Below are 20,158 nucleotides of genomic sequence, written 5' to 3'. Positions count from 1 at the left end.
GCATCTCTTTCACTGCTTGTTGGCACACTTGCTTTTTCTCATTACGTTGTCTCTCTTGCGCAGGATGAAAACATCATGCGATCGATGCACCTCTTTGAAAACGTTCTTTAACTTTTGGCTGAGTGTGGAGGCTTTGGAAGAGAATGTCATCTTAAGCTCGGCCCAACTTGGACTCCTAACTGTGTACAGTGTTGCTATGCAGACTTTTGATCATGTATATAATATTGTTCATTACTGTGGGCCACAAGTAGGAGTCGGCAATACGGTGCGAACCCTCTGGAATGAGTTGCCTTTTGAACATTTTAGTAAATAAATCGTTGAACTGTATTATATGACAATGAATAGAAAGGAGAGGGGGGGGGGGGAAAGGGTGTTTTTGGTTTAATTTTCAAAATGAAAACATCTTAACGTCAATGTTGATTTCTACCATTTGTCTCTGGAGTGTCTTTCTCTTTGCTGAACAGCGAGTGCTGCAAAGTGCATTAGCCTCCAACGTTATGAACACTCGGGGGAGATTTGTGATGAAGCGCTTTAAACAGGACGCCTCTCACTCTGTTGCAGCCTTGACTTGTTTTATTTACTGCCAAGTAAAATCACTGTGACTTTATACAGCATAAAGAATAAGAGCAAAATATATACGGTAACTTCACACCCCTCTCTGATTTCACATTCCGGACTGTGCTCTCGATTCCAGAGTGTTCTTACCCCAACTTACTTAACTGTTGTGGTCTGTCTTTTTGCTCTTTCAACGAAGCATTTAGAGAAAAAGACAACATACATTTGACCATTTTCAATTGTATATACCATTGATAAAGCATTAGAACTCTATGAGAAACTCTACAACTTTGTTCATGTTTACTTGCCAACTAGAATGAGACAACACAAGGATTGTATTGATGTCAAAATTGGACCATAAAATCGATGGTTGATCTACAGAAGCACACAGGTAGCGATATTTACCACGAGTATAACATTAGACGACGATCTTTTTGTCATAAGATAAATGCTGCTTTCAGTGCATTTCATTTGACCCTATGTATGTATATTCTCTGTAAAGCAAACCATCTATGAATATGTTTTTATTTTTGTTTTTGGAACACTGTTCAGGAGGTTACGCTAAGAGCAGTGTTTGAGGTTATTTATATGGTATTATGGTCATTGTACAAAAGATTGTTGCTTGTACAGTATTAAATGAAAGTTTGCTCTCTGGTGAATTTCAGGTCTTTAGATTTGTTCATATAATTCACTGTTTTTAAAAAGAAAGGGCAGTGGGGTTTGATTGGTGATACAAACTCTGTAACTTTGTATTATACTCATATTTTTGGGGTTGTCGGCTAATACTCTTCCTGCTGTTTTCCTCCTCGTCCTCGTCCTGTGGGCCAAAGGCCCGCCCACACCGATTCAGCCTGATTGGCTCCTGCTGTATGTGATTAAAGCTTTGCTTGCTTGGCCTCAAATGTGATCAAACACCAGGCATGCTGGGTACAAGTCTCACTTACGGGACTTCGTGTTGCTTGTTGGAATCTACTGGATCACTGAAGTGTCTGAACATTATGTAAGTAAGTTACTGACTTTTTCTCTTCTTCTTTTTCACAAAGACTTGGATGTCGGGTACAGGAAGTATCCATCAAACCAGCCGGAAATCTGATATACACTTTGGAATAGTTTGGATTTGTGGTGAATACTTTGCAGCATTTAACAGATTATCAAGTGTTCACACAGTATCACAAACATAAACAAATCTCCTTAGCGAGGCATGCTGGTCATTAGTTTAGTAATGAGAATGATAAATACAAATTTTTTTTTTTTTTTTTACTCATGATCTGTATTTTTCCTTGATTTGTGTTTGTGTGCCTTACTGTTTGTACAAATGTTCCTTTTCTGTTTGACAAATCTTTATTTTGTCTCAGCAATATGATTATGAAACGCTACTGATACAATGGATACTTACCCACTTCTTAGCATATCTACAATGTATCCCGGTGGATGTAGACGTGTTTATTTCTACATTTCTTCTGTACATAATATCCAAAGTCCGCTATCTCTGACGAAAGTGAAAAAAATAAACTATACACCTGAAACTTTCAAATGTGTTAAATTACTTTAGTATTGTAGAGCCTTTATTAACATGTATTGTTTACATGCGTGTGTAAAAGTGGAATTTAGCAAGAAACAAATCTTTCTATTCCGTGCTCGTTAGACGTCTGAGAGGAGTTCTATCTTTGAGAGACTGACATCGATATCTATACTGTAATATCTCATTGTGCATGTTTTATAAACCAGCATCTGTTCACGATTATGGTAAGAAGTACTTTTATTGTCCAACATAAACAGATCACATTGGGGATCAAAAAGCATAATATTCATGTGACGCCCCCTCATGGTGGCAAGTGGATAACACACACTGGTACAAAAATACCTTTTGCCCCCTGGACTGGATTAAGGTTAATGAAATAAGAAACAAAATGAATATTATTGGCTGTGTGTGTGTGTATTGATTCTCGTGTCCTTGTACTTGTGTCTGGAGTCATTTTTGTGTAATTTTATGCTGCACAGTAGATTTCTCACTTATAGGAACGTGACCACCAATCAGCAGACTGAATGTGTACATTTTGATTAGTGCTACCTTCAATACAGACTGTAATTCTAGCTTGCGTTGAATTATGTCAATTCAATTTCACATTGAATATATTTTTTTTGAAATCAACATACATGTCACCTGGTGGGTTTTCTGTGTTTTAATATTTTGACAAACATGTTCTTAAAGAAATTCTTAATCGGCTGAATTTTCTGTACTGTACAAGCAAAACATCGTTAAGGGTTTGGAAAAAATATACATGGCAGACCAAACCCATTGACGTCCATCGGTACTGATGCTAAAAAAAAAAAAAACAACCGGCCATCTTTCCAGTTATATTGAAATCACTTCTTCCAACTTTAATAAGGTACCCAAATTACCTGAGATCAGTTTGCATACAAACTAAAACGATTGAAATCAGCCAAAGACATCTCAGACATATACTTTCGTGTATGTTTTTACAACTATCATATCAACTTAAGGCAGATGGCAATATTTTGAAAAAACACGTGTATTTCATGTACAAAAATACTTTGAGCCTCACACACGCACAAAGAATCGTACAATGTATATCAAATGCAGACACGAGTTACAATCATCAATAAAAACCAGCAATGCAGTACGATGCTATTGCTGTACACAAGACTCGAATGTTAAATATTATGGAAAATGATGCAGATTATATTTATTAGTGTAAAAAGATTTGACTGAATTTGGGTTGAAGAGTGAGCAGACACAGATCTGATAGTCCAATAGTGACTGGTGGTTGTATTGTCATAATATGGCATTGTTGGAGCTTGCTGGAAAGTATTTCCCAAAGTGAATCACTCCCAACATTATTTTTTTGTGGCAGTTTTAAGGAGAAGCTTTATATTTGGTCCCTAAACTGCTTTCCGCTGATGTCTCTCGCTCACGGCATCATTAGAAATCCGTTCCCTTATGCATCCCTTTTTAAATTCTGACTCGCGAAAGTGTAATTTTTCATCAGGACATGCGAGTTTGTCCTTGCTCTCTATGTAAACAGCTGTGATCATTTCACAGTAGAACACCAAACTGTTTTCTGCGTCACAGAGACCGAGTCTCTGCTATAAATGGTCAGAAAATCCAAATCTTTGTTTAGTTTTGGGGGGGGGGGGGGGGTTATGTGCGACTCGAATGCTTTGGATCACTCATGGCGTGATGACAGGAATTATTTTCAGTCCTGGCAGCTGCTGCGATGTTTCTGCTAGATTATGAATAACCTGATGCTGTCGATGCACTACTTGTGTGTAAGCTTATTTGAGTCAATTTCGCATATGAATGTGGAAGCCTCTATAAGTCATTTAAATATGGTACAATTTCTGTACTTGTTTAAAAAAAGATATTAAGATTTTAAATTGAGTTATTGAGACTCATGTATAACAAAGACTGGCCAGCTTTATTGAGTTCCAAAGTGAACATCTACAGTATTGCCCACAAATAACCTCTTGTCTGAGCCTGTACATCTACAAAGTCAATCGACTGCCCTGTGGAGATATGGGGTGTATTGCTTATGCCCATGGGCTTTATGCCAAAATGCATTACAGCCTCAGACACTGATCTCATTCCAGTCTCCACAGTTCATCACACAAAGTATCTGTGCGGGAAATGCTGGATGTGTTGTCCATGTCTTACTTAGACGTTCTTCAAGTGACAAGTGGCTATTTGAAGATCATACTGTGTGTACACTTAAGGGGGACAAAAGCATGTTGGAAAGGCAGCTGTGGACTCAAGGATAAATCTCAAAAGGCTCTCCCTGCTTCCTGTTTTCTTCCTCTGTCTTTGTGAAACACTTAGAAAGTTTCTTTCTGTGGACCATCCTTACGATTGAGCCAACTGAGACTGACCCTGTGAGGTTTGTGCATGGTCCATGGCGTGTTCCTCCCAGGCCAGTCGACACTGAGGCCAAGCGTCGGGGTGGTGGTTAGGTGAGCAGCTGCCTGATTTCTCTGTGAACGTAGCAAAGGAAGTCCATGTAGGAAGCTCCCCCGTGCAGGCCTTTATCCTCCACCAGGAACTGACGGAACACCATCTCCGGTTTGTCTTTCTGCCTCACGATATGGAGCTGAGAGGGGAAAAAAATAAGCAAATTGTGATCGGTTTCCATGAATTTTTCAATACCAGCTGTGCTCCACGTGCACATTGACCTTTGTTTTCTCCTTGTATGTCATTTTGCTTCATTTGATGGATTGGGATAGCATGGTCCTCTATGGATTCAGAGTATTGATATTCTAACTAAATGACCAATGCTAACTCCTCAATAACAGCCTGCAGTGCTTGAGGACACTCAATAAAATGTCCCAACAAGATTTAAATTATATAATAGTTAGTTTCTTTTCAAGAAATGATGTTCCATCTTATGTAAAGTACACTAAACATTTTATCCAGTTCATTTCTACACAAATATAATGTACATTCTTGAGTTGTACTTTGATTAAGTGGTTGATATTGAAACATAAGGCGGTTATAAAAGTAACATTTCCTTACTAGCTCCACTAGAGGGAGGCAGAGATCAATAAATGCTGCATGGCAGTTAGCTTAAATATATTTTGTACATTATTTTCTTAGAAAAAGGCTAGTTTGTTTTTAAACATGAGACTATGTTGCTGCTCTGGGTACCTTACCTTCATAGAATTCGGCCTCTCTTCGATCAGGCCATTGATGATGGATCGGACCTTGTTTGACAATGGGTTGTCCAGTTCTGGCAGCGCACACTGGAAACAACATTACAAGGTTGGTTTAGTCTAAAATGAGGGTTAATGAGTCACTGGTACTAGTGCAACGTGTTGTCCTTGGAGGTATCAAAGAACATCATGATGTACTGATTGGAGGATGGTAAACAAACAGCCTTGATTCAATAAGTTGAGATCACTTTTTGCTAGAAATAATAATACTGCCTACTTTTTGCCGTCCCTGATTCGTCCTTCTCTTAAGTACCAGTGTTGTTTGAGCTCTACCATGACACATGATTTAACTTTGTGTTGTAATAATGTTGGCTCATTTCAGTTTAAACTTGCTGAGTTGATTTTATTTGGATTAAAATCATTGTCGGATGGAAGATTTATTATGAATTAAATTTGAGTTGTGAAGTGTCTCACAAGTGGACTTGTCATTTTGCCCAACCGAACAGCCAGACATTCTCCCACGTGTAATGTATACAGGCACCAAAAAGGTAAGAAATGTCTCATCTAATCTCTCTAAAAGTAAACTTTTTATTTGGTTTATAAATATGTTGAGGTGGAAATGCTAATAAATCAATTCTGACCACGTGTCCTTGCAGGTGGGCGAGGGAGGGCAGGTTGAAGATGCTCTGGATGAGATCTGGAGGGATCGCTTGGCCCAGCCACAGAAACATGGAGTGGCCGTTCTCCAGCAGGAACATGCCAGCGTCTGTCAGACGCTCCTCCGAGCAGCGCACTGGAGCAGGCACAGTCTCGGTGCTAACGTCCATGTTGTGCTAAAAACAACAACAAATGCATTGGATGAAAACATTATCTGATATTAGATATATACACGCTACATGTACAAATGATTTGTCTCAACAGTGTAATTGATCGTGTCCCACGAAAGTTACTGTGCGCTGCACTGTGTGCATGTAGGGTTTTCCTGTACCAGTGGAGTGAGGCGTGGGTAGAGCAGCAGCCGTGTGTCCTCCACCCCCATGCCCATGATCAACAGCCTTTGATGGGCTCTGTCATCTGTTGAGAGCTCTGTGCTGCCGACCATGGGAGCAGTTTTCATCAGGCTGTTCATGTAGACCGGAAACACCTTCATGGCATCAGGCAGGATCAGCTATGTATGGATACAGGCATGAAAACATGATTACTTTCTGAGAGATGGATGTATAATAAAGGTTGTGGTCGCAGATATTAATTGTATCACATATGTAATGTACATAAGAGTTCTTTGTATCCTAAAATGAAAACCTTAATACAAAAAATTTCAATCCAGTTGCTGCCCTGCACTGACCTGGCTGGCAGCGGAGGGGCTGGCACAGTTCTTCCTGTAGCAGGCCAGCATGTGGGCTGTCTGGTTGACCAGGATCTCCCTCACACTCTTCAGAGGCTGGTTCAACATGGCACGGCAAGCTGAGTGGGCATGAGAAAAGGTAAGTTAAAAGACCAGGGAGGAGAGGAACCAACGGGCCTAACTGGCAGCTTAGGATACGTAGGGGAGTAAAACACAAAGGATGAAAGAAATCGAGCAGGGGAAGAGAGCGCACGAGGGAGTTGAAGAGTAGCCGGACAAATGAAAGAAGGCAACTGAAGGCCAGTAATACAGCTGTTCTTAGGGCTCACTATGTGCGGATTACATAAAGGCTCATTGTCATCTGTACTTTATCTGAAACATGTGGTCCTCATTTCCATTACTCATTCTTCTTTTACCTGTAAGTCTGTGGGTATTAGTAGATTATCAAGTGATGCATGGGGTAAATTCAACAACGGTACATCAGCAGGCTACGTCTGCACTACATGACACCCTCAAAAAAGAAAGCCGACTGTATGGAATGACTCCCTCATGAAATAATTTACTGTTTACAAGTCATGGGAGGAAAAATGCATATTTTCTGCATTTGGCTAGTGTTAAAATGTGTGCTTTAAGTGCAAACTTAAAAGATAAAATGAAGCTGTAAGTGTGGATGAGATCGATAAGAATGTCAGTCCAGAGACGTATACAAGGACAGTCACCTGATTTAGCAAAGAAGTTGATGAGTGAGTCGGTCTCGCAGCTCTTGTACAACTCCGACAACTGCAAGCTGCAGTTCAGACTGAGGTTGTGGACGCGGAGACGTCGCTGTCCATTGATGGTGGTGTACAGCAAGGCACACTGGGAAACAGAGTCCAAACATTAGTTATGACCAAACCGTGAGGATTTATCTCCTGACCAAACGGCAAACGTGGGGTTTTTTTTGGGTGGAGGGGGGTTTCAAACAAAGACACCTACCTGCATTAGAGCCCCAGTCTCCTCACTGAGCGTGTCGTCATGTTTGAACTCTACGGTCAGTGCCTTATCACAATCCACAGCTGCCATCTCGATATCTGTGGTGTTGTTCATATGGACGGCACCAAAGAACTCTGTGGCTCTGAAACCTGAGGGCAGACATGCACAGTAGTGTAGATTACTGAGAGGCAACTCTCGCTGATCACGTACCAAATGCAAAGTCTCTAAAGACTATTCCTTACCTGTACTGGTACGAACACGCATGATGGCATCAAATCCGATGCTCTTCTGCACGTCTTTTCTGAGGTCTCTCAGGAAATGCTCCCCGTCGATCTCCACCTGACAACATTGAGTATATTTGAGTCAGCAGCAAATCTTAGTAATGGTTTTAACCAGCAGATGGCAGTAATGTCACAAAATTGGTCCCACGCCAATGACAATAAGCCTTGGACTCATTTTGTCTAATACAGAGAGATGATTTACTGAAATGTCGGCTTGGGCCAAAATGAACAACAAAGTGTTTCTACCACACTGAATTACTTTATTTTTTTAATGGTAAAATGCTGTACTGTTTTGTGTTAAACGGCTACATTGTACTGTTATTATAAACCTATTTATTATAGATATTGTCCATCTGTGTTAAATTACATTGTACTGCCTTTGTATGTGGTGTGTTTGTACAGTTTGAGAAAGTTCTTTCCCACGCTTGTTGCAGCATTCCTATGGGACAGGTCAATAATACACTGTGGGTACTGCACCAAATATATGACTTGCTAGTTTTGCATCACTGTCCATATCCTTTATGTGGCTTGCTTGCAGCATCTTTGCATACGTTTTAAGTGGCCTGAACAGACTGTAAACAGGTGTGCTTGCCTGGAAGTTGTTGTACTTGTAGACGGAGCCTCCGGTGTGCGAGGGCACATCTGCCATAGTTGCAATGTCCATGTACTGGCTTGGAAAGAGGAAGAGATCCACACAGCAGCCCTGTGCCACACACTCCTTAGACAGCTGCTCATACACTCCTTTCTGAGGCTGGAACAGGGTCTAAGAAAAAAAAAAATAAAAATAAAAATAAAAAGTATTTTTGGATAAGTCTCCACTCATGCAGGTGAGTTTCTATGCTTTACTCAATCTTAAACTGCCAGCAGTCTCTATTTGGTGTTTAGAATAAGTTGTAAAATATAAGTTCACAAAAAGCGACTCACTTTCTCTTTGTCGGTGTTGACCAGCTTTTTGTCATCCCTGTTCTTCAGTTTGCCAGGAGCCTCAGCAGTGGGCATGGAGGACTGGAAGATGAAGAGCTTTCCGCTACATTCTGCTGCCTGGAGGGGAGAGAATAATGGATAAGATCTCCAACAGAATATCACAAGAAGGTGTGTTCCTTGATGGTGTGTTTATAGCTTTACAATGACACAAGGTGCAAGATTCCACTTCTGCAGAGGATTAGATTATCCTAATAATAATAACAATAAACTTTATTTTTAAGAGAGATTGCAAAATAAACTGACGACGAAAAGATAAAGACGTAAGCAATACCCAAACTCTTTGCGGTTTGCTGTTGTGTATTGCCACAGCTGCTTCCAATTAAAAGCTGTGTGTGAACTTTTCCTTTACTGTGCGCCAAAACAATGACCTCATTTTACTGGGAACGGTTTTTGGACTTGAAAGTAAACACAAACATATCAGGAATAAAAAACATGTAATTGGAATCCATCAGTACAGTCATAAACTTACCAAAAGATACAGAGGACCAGCATGTTAGATGACACTGCTGCTAATCAAATGTGGCTTATTAAATAGGAAGCTAATGACGTATGATCTTTTCCTTCCCAAGCCCAATAGTCTCTATGCAAAGCTACAACAGCCAGGCATGACTCGGGGAGGTTGCAGTAGGCCCCTGGCCTCCCACTTCATGTTGACAGATGTCACACTGCGGCTAACCTTGAATGCCTCCACGCCGGCCTGGATGACGGGAACAAAGACCGTTTCACTCTCGTTGGTGTCTGCAAACATATCAGGGATTTGGTCCAGGAGGCTGGAGAGGAGAGAGACATGATTAGGGTTTGGTCATAATTGACATGTCACATTGTTCTCACTGCCTTGTGAATGACACGTTGTATCTTACTTGTAGATGACGGCCCTCGAGTCCTGATAGTTGACGAGGAAGCCATCGAGCAGCGGAACAAACATCTCCGCTGTGTCTGAAACCACCATCATCTGGGGCTGGGCCAGAGCGCTCTTCACGTTGTAGAAGTGGAGGACCTTGTTGTAGGTGACAAAGCCAACCTTGATGGCGGAGCACTCCATACCTTCCTCACTGTGAGAGAGAGAGAGAGAACAGGCCTCGGTAAATTCCTGGATGTTTCTAGTAAGTCAGTTGAAATGGTATTAACAATAGCTGCATGTGTGCAGCTGTCACGTTTACAACAATCAAATGACTTCTTTTAATAAGAGGGTAATACATTGTTTGGCATGTCTGTATTTTCCAAATAATTTCCTCGGAGGTTTTCTGGAAAGCACTACGTTACATGTTGGGAATACTTATAGGGAACATACAGTTGTGTGAAAAAGTGTTTGCCCCCTTCCTGATTTCTTATTTTTTTGCATGTTTGTCACACTTAAATGTTTCAGATCATCAAACAAATTTAAATATTAGACAAAGATAACACAAGTAAACACAAAATGCAGTTTTTAAATGAAGGTTTTTATTATTAAGGGGAAAAAAATCCAAACCTACATGGCCCTGTGTGAAAAAGTGATTGCCCCCTAAACCTAATAACTGGTTGGGCCACCCTCGGCAGCAACAACTGCAATCAAGCGTTTGCGAAAACTGGCAATGAGTCTTTTACAGCGCTGTAGAAGAATTTTGGCCCACTCATCTTTGCAGAATTGTTGTAATTCAGCCACATTGGAGGGTTTTCGAGCATGAACCGCCTTTTTAAGGTCATGCCACAGCATCTCAATCGGATTCAGGTCGGGACTTTGACTCGGCCACTCCAAAGTCTTCATTTGGTTTTTCTTAAGCCATTCAGAGGTGGACTTGCTGGTGTGTTTTGGATCATTGTCCTGCTGCAGAACCCAAGTGCGCTTCAGCTTGAGGTCACGAACAGCTGGCCGGACATTCTCCTTCAGGATTTTTTGGTAGACAGCAGAATTCATGGTTCCATTTACCACAGCAAGTCTTCTAGGTCCTGAAGCAGCAAAACAGCCCCAGACCATCACACTACCACCACCATATTTTACTGTTGGTATGATGTTCCTTTTCTGAAATGCCGTGTTACTGTTACGCCAGATGTAATGGGACATACACCTTCCAAAAAGTTCAACTTTTGTCTCGTCAGTCCGCAGAGTATTTTCCCAAAAGTCTTGGGGATCATCAAGATGTTTTCTGGCAAAACTGAGACGAGCCTTTATGTTCTTTTTGCTCAGCAGTGGTTTTCGTCTTGGAACTCTGCCATGCAGGCCATTTTTGCCCAGTCTCTTTCTTATGGTGGAGTCATGAACACTGACCTTAATTGAGGCAAGTGAGGCCTGCAGTTCTTTGGATGTTGTTCTGGGGTCTTTTGTGACCTCTTGGATGAGTCGTTGCTGCGCTCTTGGGGTAATTTTGGTCGGCCGGCCATTCCTGGGAAGGTTCACCACTGTTCCATGTTTTCGCCATTTGTGGATAATGGCTCTCATTGTGGTTCGCTGGAGTCCCAAAGCTTTAGAAATGGCTTTGTAACCTTTTCCAGACTGATAGATCTCAATTACTTTGTTTCTCATTTGTTCCTGAATTTCTTTGGATCGCAGCATGATGTCTAGCTTTTGAGGATCTTTTGGTCTACCTCACTTTGTCAGGCAGGTCCTATTTAAGTTATTTCTTGATTGAGAACAGGTGTGGCAGTAATCAGGCCTGGGTGTGGCTAGAGAAATTGAACTCAGCTTTCCAAAGATGTGATAAACCACAGTTAATTTATGTTTTAACGGGGGGGGCAATCACTTTTTCACACAGGGCCATGTAGGTTTGGATTTTTTCCCCCTTAATAATAAAAACCTTCATTTAAAAACTGCATTTTGTGTTTACTTGTGTTATCTTTGTCTAATATTTAAATTTGTTTGATGATCTGAAACATTTAAGTGTGACAAACATGCAAAAAAATAAGAAATCAGGAAGGGGGCAAACACTTTTCACACAACTGTATACTCTTCTTTGAAAGAACTGCATAATTGAAAATAAAGTTCCTATTAATTTATTACTTGAAACCCCCTGACATTTATCAGAACATTCTGAATTGCGATGTGGTCACTATCTTAAAACCATATATCAAAACCTTTCAACATCACATTAATTTAAAAGCATTCTTTAATGACACTGCCAACTGCAGCTTGTAATTCCCTCTTCTTAAATCATGCAGACACACTGAGGAACATGTAGTGTGGCTTGAAACAGTTGCTGAAAAAGTAAATATGCCACTGGTCAACTCTGAGCCCACAGCTTCTCTCTGAGCGGAGGTTACAGGTGCTGTTGGAAAGAACGATTCAGATTGGATGAGTTTATTTCTCATACCACCAGACAGTGATTAAAAACTACCAGTGACGATGATAAAAAAAAAAAAAAAAAAGTCTACGGTACGTCCACATCTGCATTTACTTAAACTGGGCTCCAGCTTATCTTGAGTGAATTAAACACATTTGGCAAATACTGCAGAATTACATGAAAATGCATGTCCAAATGCTTTATTTAGTGCCGAGTGAAGTCAAGGGGGCTTATCTGGAGTACCCTTCTGTTTAGTATTTTAGGGATGATGTCATGGCAGCAGACATGTGAATGTATTGCTTTTGGCACTAATGACGCAGAGAAAAGAAAAGTTATTTTAGGAGTAACCAGGTGAAGTGCATCATCCTATCCTCGGTATAGAAGCACCTAATGTAGCAGATGATGCATGTTACATTCCTATCTGTACTGTGTGACCATGTTTGAGTGTTTTCCTGATGTATTTGCATGTACCTGGGCAGATTCTCCAGTAGAGTCTTCAGCTCATCACATATCAGCTTGACCAGTCCACTTTTAATGTTGTTATAGGACACGTCGATCATAAAGATGTAGGCAGGAGGATTCGGAGGCTTGTTGTTCTGTGTGAGAAGAAGGCAGCAGGAGAAATGAATTAGCTGCAATTTTGAAATCTTCTCAAGCTAACATGGCATGATAGGCATGCGGCATAAAATGACCCGATTAGAAAAGTAAATGAAGAAAAATGTTCTTAAGCTCCTGAATAAACTAAAAAACATTCCTCTTTTCAGTCCGGTGTCTTCTGATTTAAGGTCTTACGCATATACCATATTAACAGAGGCCCTGAACCTGGGGCCTGCCCGTCAGCCTTCCACCTCCCGTTTCTGTTATTAATTCTCAAATATTGGAGATTTAGTTTCCGTTGGTGCTTGCTTATAACTTTGGAGTGGCGGTGAGGAGACCAAGACAGTTATAAACTCCTGAATAGAAGGCAATGAAAGTGTGTGTGTGTGAGGTGGACTGTCGGTAAGACATTGTTATATTTCCACAGTAACAACCTTGCAGGCGTTTGTTTAAGAGCTGCCCTGCAGAGGCTGTTTATAAGTCTTAATAAACAGAGCAAAAGTAGGCCAGTGAAGTGACTCAGCTTTGCCAGCTCACTCTGTTGTTCTTAACAGCCACAGCCTCCATGGGGACGTGAACTTGATTGGCATTGCTGTCTTTCAATTGTTTGCGAAACAACTTGAGTTGCACACTGTCACGTCATCAGTTTTGATAAGCAGCTCATGATGAATAATGTAGAGTGCCAAAAGGTCCCTCAGAAACGTCAATAATGCAATTCTGTGGATGCAGGCGTTAGACCATCGGAAACAGACTTATGCGAGAACCTTTCAAGTGACATAGCTTTTAGTTTAGTGTCAAATCTATGCATTAAGTCTGCTTTACACCAGCATACATCCATCAATTCAAGGGCTTGTCTCTATTAATGAACGTAATCCACTCTGCATGGTCTGCATTGGACAGTAGTTGATAGATCTTTAGGAGTTTTCCTGTACCTTGCAGTAGTCCAGGGTGGCTACAAATTCGTAGGATCCCAGGGACAGCTCAGGCCTCTCATAGAAGTCCACCCTCCGGCCCATGTGGTCCAGATGTTGGAAATAGAAGACCGGCACTACGGTAACACAAAGCAATATGATTAAGTATTGACCTATGAACAGTATATTCATAGTTTAACATTCACCTGTTTTCCTTTTCTTTCAAATACATGAAATAACTTGATGGATCTTTTTCTGGCTGCTTAACGTGTTCTGCATTGTACTCTACCTTCATTGACACAGTTGCAGAAACCACACTGGTAGCGACGCCCCCCATCAATGAACTGCATGTAGGGACACATGTAGGCCTTGCATCGATTGCAGCGGATTGGGCCCGTCTCACCATGGTTCACAACATATAGAGGAGTCTATACAGGGACACACACACACAAAAAGACATTATGGTGAACAGCTAGCCCTTGCATTCAAAATCTTTGCCTTAAAAGGGCGATGATGTTTAAGTAATGCAGAATTTACTGTATTTAGATCATACTCGTACACATGCTGTACAGTACACCAATGTAAATTCCGATCTGTCTGAAGCATCTGTGATTCCATGCCAGCCAAACGATACACATTGCACTTTCATAGACAGAACATTTGTCTTACAAGGAATGTAAAGGCTTAGCATAAAGCTGTTTAATATACATACCACAGCACTGTTACTGTGTATCATATGCATCCTGCAGATGGAAACTGTCTCATCGCTATTTATTTAAGACTCCCGGCAGGCTAAATTGAAAAAGTTTGCTTCAAAATGAACTCGACTACCATAAAACACATACAAACAAGGGAGCAAGTAGGTGTATTATTAGACTGTATACTTCAAGGTGGAGAGCAGAAGTGTTTACATTAATCTTAGAGCTGTTTAGTGCCGAGAACAAAACCTGTGGATGACAGAACAATGCATACAGCTTCCAAGTACAACATGCCCTTTTGAGTAATGTACAAACTCAGAGCATTGATTAAGGTTTACGATTTTAATGGAATTGAAGTGTGAATATGCTCCATGTTGTACTAGATGTAAAACAACCTGAGTGCAACATACTCGGATTGTTTTACATCTTGTCCCTGCAGATCTGACATTAGTTAATTAGCCTAAAGCCAGATGAGAGAAAGCTAACATTGCCTAAAAAGGCCAACGGACAGCTGGGACGAGGCCAGTGGAGGAGGAAAATATCTTCGGCAGGATTGTTGGACCACATATGATCCAAAAAGAGGTCATTCACAGGACAACCTAACTTGTGTAGTACACAGAGACATCCTATCAAGACAATTCGGTGGGTGCGTACTCAAAAGTAGCTTTTATTTGTTTTAAATCTTTTAGAAATAAATAGTAGATGTCCTAAATTCTCTATCCTACAAGTAAATACCACAGATGGAATTCGTAAACAAAACCATGTATCTCAACTAGGGCCTTAACTTGCTAAGAATGTAACATAGATCTAAAAACCTCCACCAGAAATGCAATTATCATGCGTTCCTACTCCAGAAAAACAGAGTCTCCCACAAGTGTTCCTGTAAGTGTCATTTGTCATTCTTGAAATGACAGTATACAGCATTTAGAAAACACATTGCACTCTGGGGATAGAATTGCTTTGGTGTGGGATGAATTGTGTTGCATGCAATGTTTCCTATTTATAGAATTTTGGCCCACCAAAGAAGATTATTTTGTATTGTAGGAGTTTTATTCCTTTTGAAAAGTCCGTATGGAAAGTACAGACTGATTGAACATATGTATGATGTGTCAATGTGTCAACATACAGAGTGGGAAAACTATCAACAAAACTCTGGACACAGTGCTGTGTCACAGCCTACTCAAGTGATGGATGCTTCCCAACACAAGGCCGACTACCAAGAATAAATTCTCAATCTGTGTGAGACACTGGTGTCTGTTAGCATGTATCATTCCCTGCAAGAGTTGGACTCACAGCCCACCTGAAAACATGCTTTTTCACAGCAAAGCCACAACAAATGTATTCAGTTTTCCTCTCTTTTTTTGTTTGTTTATGTTAGCAGGTCATTATGTATTGTTCATGTTATTTTTAGATGGAGCAACTGGCTTTGTTACAGATGAACCATGACTTACCTCGTTCTTTGGCAAATTGGCAAAGGGTTTTACGATGCAGGCCAGGGGCACTTGGCACTGTTTGGCCAGATCGGCAGTGCAGGGCAGGGAGTAGGTGGTGCAGCGCATGAACCTGGGACTGGCATTGCCTGGGATTAGCAAACAGAAGGCTCAATGACGTCAATATTATGACGGAGCACATTTCTGTTACCATTGTTAGAAGTGTGAACTGTACGCCTCCATGTTTGATTTACGATTGCCAGAAAGAGTCGATGTCTCAAAGAAATGTCTACATTTTAAGCAAAAGCCTATGAATTATTAAGTACATACCAAAAATGACAGAAACAAGTTACTGAACTCGATGTGCACAACAACAAGTCTACATGCTGTAGACAATGTAGAAATTGTAGGAAAACGTTTTAAAAAACAGTTTTAATAGTTATAATTGGATGCTCACCTAAATTTGCTATAAATTGGCATCTACTACAAAATATTTTGTGATTGGAGAGATGTTTAAATGTCATTAGGAGTTACCTTGGTCCTGTACTGTGAAGTCGGTGGTGACCAGAGGTGGAACCTGTCCTCTGATGTTTGTGCTGTAGACTTGTCCCCCTCGTTTTACTTGGTCATCCTCGATGACTTGAGTCTAAAGCAGACAAGTTATGCATTACAGCACAATCAAAAAGAGAACACGCACAAGCCTTTAACAAACACCTTTTGAGGAATTAATAAGCTGACAAAAAGCCAAGACAGAGATGTGGTATGTTGGTGGTATGCGGTCTCAGGAGGATTAGCCGTCCACTCACTATGCTGGGGATAGAGTCAGGGTCCAGTTTCTTTTGAGGTGGTCCAGCCAGTCCGCCTGGTGCGCCAGGGAAGCCCCCTGGCATGCCTGGTTGGGGCCCAGTCATGAGTCCCCCAAACTGACCTATATGTTAAAATGGGATATATTGGCTATTAAATAATATGTATTGGGTACATTTTAGAATTGTGTGCAGCAGAGCTCTGTTTTGTTTGACTAAATGTAGGCTGTAGAAAAAGTTCTATTCTGACTGGCCAGTAAGTAACTAACACAATCTTACGTAAAAAGAAAATGTAATATCCCTTGAAAGATTCTTCTCTTTTTACTGGTGTGATCTTTTTTTTTTTTTGCTTCACTGTGTCACGGTTACCTGCTTGCTGTGGGTATCCTGGTGGACCAGCAGCTCCGGGACCAGGCTGCTGGAAAGCTCCGGGACCAGGCTGCTGGAAAGCTCCGGGACCAGGCTGCTGGAAAGCTCCGGGACCAGGCTGCTGGAAAGCTCCGGGGCCTGAAGGAGGTGGCCCGGGGAAGGGTCTACCCATGCCTGCCATCGGTGGGCCTGCCATCTGTTGACCTGCCATCTGTTGACCTGCCATCGGTGGACCTGCCATCGGCATGCTTGCTAAGGGTGACTGTGGTGGAGACATCTGGGGGGACATGTGGGGTGACTGCGGGCCTGGAGGCATCTGTGGCTGGCCCATTCCTGGAGGAAGGGAAGTTTGGAAAGGCTGCTGGGCTACAGAGCTTGTTGGAGTAGGTGGGCTCTGCATGGGACCTGGGGCTACACAATCATGAAGTGAAATGAAGAAATCTGGTGAGGTCATTCTTGCTGTCATTTTTCTAATCCATTGTCTCATTCTGCCAACTGAAATACTATAATCAGATTTTTAAAAAGAGTTACTTGGGCTCTATTTTTGTTTTTCTCTGTATGCCACACGATGCTGTATGATCTGTAACAAGAATAAATAAGTAAATAGCAAACTTACCATAGTTGCCCAAGTTCATGGAACTCATCTGATTGGTGAGCTGCTGTGCTGGAGGCGGGGCCATAGAAGCCATGCTGTTGTATGGGGACTGTAGAGGTTGTCCATATGCAGAAGCAGCTGGTGGAGCAGGGTATCTGAGGAATATAAGGACCCTTAATATAAAGCAGGTACAGTGTGGTCTTACTATGTGCTTAATACTTGAACCTGTTTTTAACATGCAGCATATAATTTTGATAACATCGTCCAATTAGATCTGTTTCTAATCCTTGCTGATTAACATAAAAACATTTTACTTGGACAATTATACAGTTTAACAATAACAACTAAAATTGTGGCCTCTTATGATTCATCAACTGCAGACATCTTTCTTCGTCTATTTCAACTGCAATACTTCCACATTCATACTCTCCTTGTGTTGATTTCAGAGAGAATATTAGCTGTCCAAACAGTTGCTGTTTAGTGAAAATGTTTACCTTTGTGGATGTGCGCCATTCTGCTGGACATTTGGATTGTACTGATTGGACGCTGGAGGTGGAGGCATACCGGCAGCAGAGGAAACTGGTGATTTCGTCATACCTGTGGTGAGAAACGGACACATTGTGTGCAGAATATTTGCATAGTCTTCACAGAATCAAGTATATTCCGGTGAAATACGGCTTGCCAAATAATCTGAACACGACTTCTTTTGTTTCTAGACTTTTTAAACTGTCAATATGTAAGTGAGAACAGGGTTCTTAGAGGTTCTCAGATTTTGGTCATCAATGCAGGTGATCATTTAATTCCAGTGATGTCCATCGTGTCTACTGTGATCGCAGTGGCAACGTTGTTGCCAAGAAAGCATGACAGCATCTTTGACTTCGTCTTGACCTTCCATTCTAAAGAGGTCAGTAGTTCTACTGAGATTTTAGGAACTTGTTTGGACTTCAATCACTATTTGGTACAATTCAAAAATGATTGAGCTGATCATGCTCGGTCACAAGATAAAGCTTTTGAATGAAAGCCTACCAACCACGTTATTTCAGAGTCTTTTACCTGCTGGTGGAGCGGCGAATGCCTGAGGCGGTCCACCATAGTGCCCATAGAGGGGCTGTGGAGGACCAGCTCCAAATCCACCTTGGTAGCCCCCCATCCCTGGCTGGGCCTGGGAGTACGGGGGTGCAGCAACATAACTCTGTTGACTCATTTTGATGGGATTTCACTGCCTTTTCATACCAGGATGAATGAGTTTTGACAACCTGTTAAGTTGAAAGAGTGACATTTGAAAGTTAAGCATTTTTATTTAGGTAGTCTATAATGTGTTCAAACTAACTTATAAATCCAGCATATTTACAAGGCCACACACACCAACAACTGATATTTGACCTCGTTCAATCACCGACACTCATGTAACATGGACCTTTGACATTGGTTACTGAGAGATAAGGCAGGCATATCCTTGCCAATATTATCTTCAAGTGACGACATGAGTCCGTTTTTATGTTCTCTCACATTTGCACAATTCCGGAAATATGAATACCCGTACAGGCCTGTAATTAAGGCCATTTAAAGACACTTTTTAAGTTCTTAAAGCAAATGGGCCTGGCCCCGTGGACTTCTTCAGGGTCTTTTAAAACAAGTTGAACTTCGGCACAGCTGGTGTCAACAAAAATATCAGCTGCGTAACGACAACTCCATGAAAGCCCTTTACTACTACATAATACACCAATTCAACTCAAATTCATGCACAAAGAGCAATAAATAACCGTGGTAAATTGTTCACTCGATACCTTATCGTGTCTGCCACCTCCTGAGAATTGCCACGTCAAAGACCGTTATGATAGCTAATGATTTGAGCATCCCTGCCTTCTTTCGTTTCACACCCGGACGAACGGACACGCATGTTTATCCTCCATCTTAACGTTAGTACCGTATGACTTATAGCTTAACACCGTGTGGAAAGAGCACAGTAACGTGACAGAACAGCAGCACCTCAGCCAAGTGTTGATTAACGTCACATGTTGATAGAAAGCATCTTGCTAGCTACGCGGAAATTACCACAAACTTTTCCTTTGCACAGAATTTATTTCAACCATAAATGCCTTCAAATTAACAAACACGGGAGACAGAATGACACATTTGTATTGGCTACATGTGTATACATTGTCGTAATAGTATTTACCTGGATATTGGGCAGAGTCCTCTTCAACGCCTATTGCCCTCAGTGTATGTAGAGTGCCACGTCAAACTCCACCAAAGCACCGGTCGCTACGTTGTTAACGCGATGGAAAAAGCACCAAGGAGGAAAAGACTCACGGTTTCCGGTTATAAATTTCAAAATAAAATCATTAACGCCAAAATAATAGTTCTTATACGATATGAATGACACAAACACACTAATTGTTTCTACATATAAGGATTCTACAGCATATTGCCACACATTATACGTTCTGTTTACCCATATATTTGTTTTGAAACGTCACATAGTGCTTTTATGCTGAAGAGTAAACAGTTGAACATCTGGCTGTGGTCGATGTGTTTTTAGCTAACTTTGAGAGGGCCGTGGGCTGTCGTGTCTGGCGCTGTGCGCATGCGTGAAAGAGAGGGAACCCATACACGTCAGCACAGTTTATGGATGTGATGTGGACCTGTGAGTTTCACATGCTGTAATATCCTTCATCATTATCTGAACGCTGAGCACA

At 41.3% G+C, this 20,158-nt stretch overlaps 2 protein-coding genes across 8 annotated transcripts in view; one reads left to right on the top strand and one right to left on the bottom strand.

Annotated features, from left to right (window-relative positions):
• The window catches only part of kcnip4a (potassium voltage-gated channel interacting protein 4a), a 109,947-nt gene extending 107,236 nt beyond the window's left edge, over positions 1–2,711 (top strand). For all 7 annotated transcript variants that reach the window (XM_031850870.1, XM_031850864.1, XM_031850863.1 and 4 more), the window contains one exon: positions 64–2,711. In XM_031850870.1, the coding sequence (XP_031706730.1) occupies positions 64–111 (48 nt within the window). In that variant the 3' untranslated portion in view covers positions 112–2,711. The remainder of the gene's footprint in view (positions 1–63) is intronic.
• sec24d (SEC24 homolog D, COPII coat complex component) lies at positions 2,300–19,721 on the bottom strand. The gene is made up of 23 exons (XM_031850862.1): positions 19,639–19,721; positions 18,513–18,715; positions 17,954–18,056; positions 17,481–17,614; positions 16,865–17,275; positions 16,499–16,620; positions 16,227–16,338; positions 15,714–15,841; positions 13,854–13,992; positions 13,586–13,701; positions 12,528–12,652; positions 9,663–9,854; positions 9,479–9,572; positions 8,743–8,859; positions 8,411–8,581; positions 7,780–7,876; positions 7,541–7,686; positions 7,285–7,423; positions 6,566–6,684; positions 6,209–6,388; positions 5,862–6,053; positions 5,221–5,310; positions 2,300–4,661 (listed from the first exon to the last, which is right to left on the bottom strand). Exons 2-23 carry the CDS (start codon positions 18,661–18,663, stop codon positions 4,521–4,523), a joined length of 3,219 nt encoding a protein of 1,072 aa, XP_031706722.1. The 5' UTR covers positions 18,664–18,715; positions 19,639–19,721; the 3' UTR covers positions 2,300–4,520.
• Between the last annotated feature and the right edge of the window lie 437 nt (positions 19,722–20,158).

The sequence above is a fragment of the Anarrhichthys ocellatus genome, unplaced genomic scaffold, assembly GCF_004355925.1.
Source record: "Anarrhichthys ocellatus isolate YVR2014 unplaced genomic scaffold, GSC_Weel_1.0 scaffold11, whole genome shotgun sequence".
Lineage (NCBI taxonomy): Eukaryota > Metazoa > Chordata > Actinopteri > Perciformes > Anarhichadidae > Anarrhichthys > Anarrhichthys ocellatus.
Note: the sequence above shows the minus strand (reverse complement) of the source record. Positions and strands in the feature narration are given on the sequence as shown.

Excerpts from the sequence above, each read along its gene's own strand:
- sec24d (XM_031850862.1), bottom strand. The coding sequence starts at position 18,663 with ATGAGTCAACAGAGTTATGTTGCTGCACCCCCGTACTCCCAGGCCCAG. Across the intron at positions 17,276-17,480 it reads CATGAACTTGGGCAACTATG|CCCCAGGTCCCATGCAGAGC; the intron begins GTAAGTTTGCTA and ends ATGATTGTGTAG. Across the intron at positions 12,653-13,585 it reads CCACCCTGGACTACTGCAAG|AACAACAAGCCTCCGAATCC; the intron begins GTACAGGAAAAC and ends CTTCTCACACAG.